Genomic DNA, 3392 nt, shown 5'->3' with positions numbered 1-3392 from the left:
ACAAAGACACAACACAGACAAAAAATATATATATATATATATATATATATATATATATATATATATATATATATAAATTTTAAAGAGTGACTTGACACATAAAGGAAACAAAGAAATGAATAATAGTGCAGGAAAGCAAAAAAGAAAATGGTAACTATGAGAGGTGATGGGTGTGTTGAGTAGCTTGATTGTGGTGATTATTTCACAATGTATACATACATTGAAACATCAAGTCGCACATCTTAAATAGATGCAAATTTTTACTTAATTATACCTCAAAAGAAGCTGGAAAATATAATAGTACAGGAGGTACGCAGATAGGGCAAAATCTTGCTGCTGAAGCTTGGGGACCCTTGAGTTGGGGAGAGTGATGGAGAAGGGGACGATTGGAACGCAAATCCTGTTCTGCATCCAGAGTCTAGGCTGTCCAGGGATTTGGTGACTTTCTTCCCTTTCCTCTCCTGCTTCATCCCCAGGAGTACCCACTGGCAGCCCTTGCGGGCACCGCCTGCCACTGTGGCTTCCCCACTACGCGATTTCCCCTCCACGAGAGAGAGGACGAACAGCTCTGTGCCCAGAAGTGCAGCGCGGAGGAGTTTGAGAGCTGCGGGACACCCAGTTACTTCATTGTGTATCAGACACAGGTCCAAGGTAAGCCAACCGGCTTCCCCCCCCCCCCCCCCCCCCCCCCCCCCCCCGCCGACCCAGCAGACCCCCAGAAGCTCTCCCAGCGGCCTCCCTCCCAGAGATGCTCCAGCCAGTCCATTCCAGCCAGCCTGTCAGCAAGAGAACTGTGCAGGCCAGAGAGCAGAGGGCAGAGGCAGGGCTGGTGAGCATAGCCAGGCTTAGAGATCCTGCATGGGCAATGGAGGGAGGGCCCCCGGCAAGGGGGATGGTTCTGAAAACCTTCATCTCTATCCCTTATACTGAAGACCCCCTTGGTGGCTCTTCCTGTAATGGGGGCTGTGAGACCGAATGGGAAAACATCTGATCTGGGAGTAGGAGACTTGGGTCTTCAACACAGACCCACTGCATGATCCTGGGCGAGTCATGTCCCCTTTCTGGGCCTCAGTTTCTCCATCTGTAAAATGAAGCTGTAGATTGTTAGCCTTCCAATTCTAGGATTCTGCAAGTTTACCTGTAACTTTTTCTTCTCTGTCTCTGTCTGTCTCACTCATCCTTTCCACCTTTATCCTTCCTTTGCTAGTGGAGCCCACACTCAGTGTTCATGTCCTCGTCCATCTGCTGGGGTACCAGACTGTGATGACGATGGTGGTGGTGTGGTGACGGTGGCACTTAGGGACTTTCTTTGTGCCAGACTCAGTGTTGAGTCCTTCGTATGCATTTTCTCACTGATTGCCCTGCGAGGCAGGAATAGTCATTATGCCTACTTTACAGGTAGGGAAACTGAGACTCAGCACAGGTAAAGGACTTGCCTGAGGTCATGGTGTTTATAATATTTCTAGATGAAAATCTTTTCTCCTGATGGAGGCATCATGAAGGGTGGTGGCACTTGGAAAGGTGCCTTGCTGGGATGCTCAGCCCAAAGGAAACCCGTGAAGGATTACCCCAATATCTGAAAAAACTGTCCACCTACGATGTGCAGTCCTATGCCAAGCTTCATCTCATTTAATGATGGGAAGCCCACAGTAAGCCTATGATCAGGATGATACCATCCCCATTTTACAGATGGGAGAACCAAGACTCAGAGAGATTGAGAACTGGCCATAATCACACATCTACAAGAGTGATTTGCTTTCAGGTTGCTGACTCCAAAGCCCCTGCTACAAACCTCTGCCCACAGTGCCAAGGACACTCCCCGCACCCTCTGAAGCCTGGAGAGCTAACAAAACACCACTGGGCTAGACCTCCTCTTCATCTCCCAGGAACTAGGCTGCCATAATATGGTCGGGCAGGTTGAGCACTGCACAGGCATAACCTAGAAGAAAAGTAATGCCTGAAAGCCAGCCTGTGCTCTGCCTGCCATGCCGTGCACTCTGGATGGCAGCACATCTGCCCAGAGGAAGGGGAGGGAACCTTTATCTGATTTTTACAAAGGTGCTGTAAGAGCTAGTGGCAGCTTCACCAACAGCCTGTCCCCTGTTTGGCCTGATGGGGGTACCGGTGGTGGCCAACTGCGGCTGCTTCCATGGCAGCTGAATATCGCTAAGAGCCCAGTGAGCAGAAATGTCTTTAGCCAGTGTGGCCCTTGGCTTTATTTACACTCTGGTGAGGAAGGATGAATGTTTGTTAGTTTCCAGGAAGTGTTGGTTACTCTGTGCAGAATTGTGTTACCCCAGCTTGGGGGAAGGGTCATACACAGCTTAATTATCCCGTGACCATGAACAGCTTTGATGTGGACAGAACCAACACTGGAGCCTTTTCAATAGCCCCTGATTGATGGGTTTGCTCATTCCCTGTGCCTGGCCCCAGGCCATTACTGGTGTTCAATTTCCCATGTCACACTTGCAGGCCCTACACACTGGGGTGGCTTGAGAGTCATGTGGTTCATGAAGCTGCCAAGAGTCTGGTCCACGATGGCTGCCATTTATTGAGTACCTACTGTGTGCCAGGTACTGTCTAAGCTCTTTAGACTGAATTAACTCATCTAATCCTCATAACAGTCCAATGACATAGGTGCTGTTATTATTACCATTTTACAAATATGGCAACTCGGCACAGAGAGGTTGAGTAGCTTGGCCAGAGTCACACAGCTAGGACAGAACAGAGTTGGGATTCAGACCAAGGCAATCTGGGTCCTAAGCCTGCACTCTTAATCTCAGCTTCTCAACATATACTGCAAATACTTCACATGCATTATCCATCTAATCCTGTAAGGTTTATTAGCCCCACTTTACAGGTGAGGAAACTGAGGCTCAGAGAGGTGAAGAGCCTTGTTCAGTGTCACACAACTAGGCCATGATCATCCTAGATCGAAACACAGGTCTGTCTGATCCCAAAACTATATACAACACTGCCTCCAGCATCTGTTTCGATTTGTGGAGCTTAAGAACCAAATAAACTTCCTTTTTAGTGCTGAAAATAACCAGCTTTATCCTCACCGCCCAGGCAGTATTTGGAGAATTCTGTTTTCAGGGAAATTGAGGGGCCAGGTTCTTTCTCTCTCCCAACATTTTATTATGAAAAAATGTCAAACCTCCAGAAAAAAATGGAAAGAATTACACAGTGAACCTGCTAGACTTATCCTACATGTTTTACATCTGTCAACATTTTGTTCTGTTTACTTTATCATACATCTCTCCATTTCTCCATCCCTCCATTTTTATTTTTGGTTGCATTTCGGAGTAAGTTGCAAACATCATTACACTTCAGTCTGCATATCACTAATTATAATTCAATATTTACTTATGATTTTTTTTTTTTTTTTTTTT

General features: G+C 46.8%; 1 protein-coding gene across 1 annotated transcript in view; it reads left to right on the top strand.

Moving 5' to 3' along the window:
• WSCD2 (WSC domain sialate O sulfotransferase 2) overlaps positions 1 to 3392 on the top strand; it is a 44087-nt gene that overhangs the window by 30305 nt on the left and 10390 nt on the right. Inside the window, exon 5 of the mRNA XM_007448245.1 lies at positions 477 to 651. Within this exon, the coding sequence (XP_007448307.1) occupies positions 477 to 651 (175 nt within the window). The remainder of the gene's footprint in view (positions 1 to 476; positions 652 to 3392) is intronic.

This window comes from Lipotes vexillifer, unplaced genomic scaffold (genome assembly GCF_000442215.2).
Source record: "Lipotes vexillifer unplaced genomic scaffold, Lipotes_vexillifer_v1.1 scaffold236, whole genome shotgun sequence".
NCBI classification, from domain to species: domain Eukaryota; kingdom Metazoa; phylum Chordata; class Mammalia; order Artiodactyla; family Lipotidae; genus Lipotes; species Lipotes vexillifer.
Note: the sequence above shows the minus strand (reverse complement) of the source record. Positions and strands in the feature narration are given on the sequence as shown.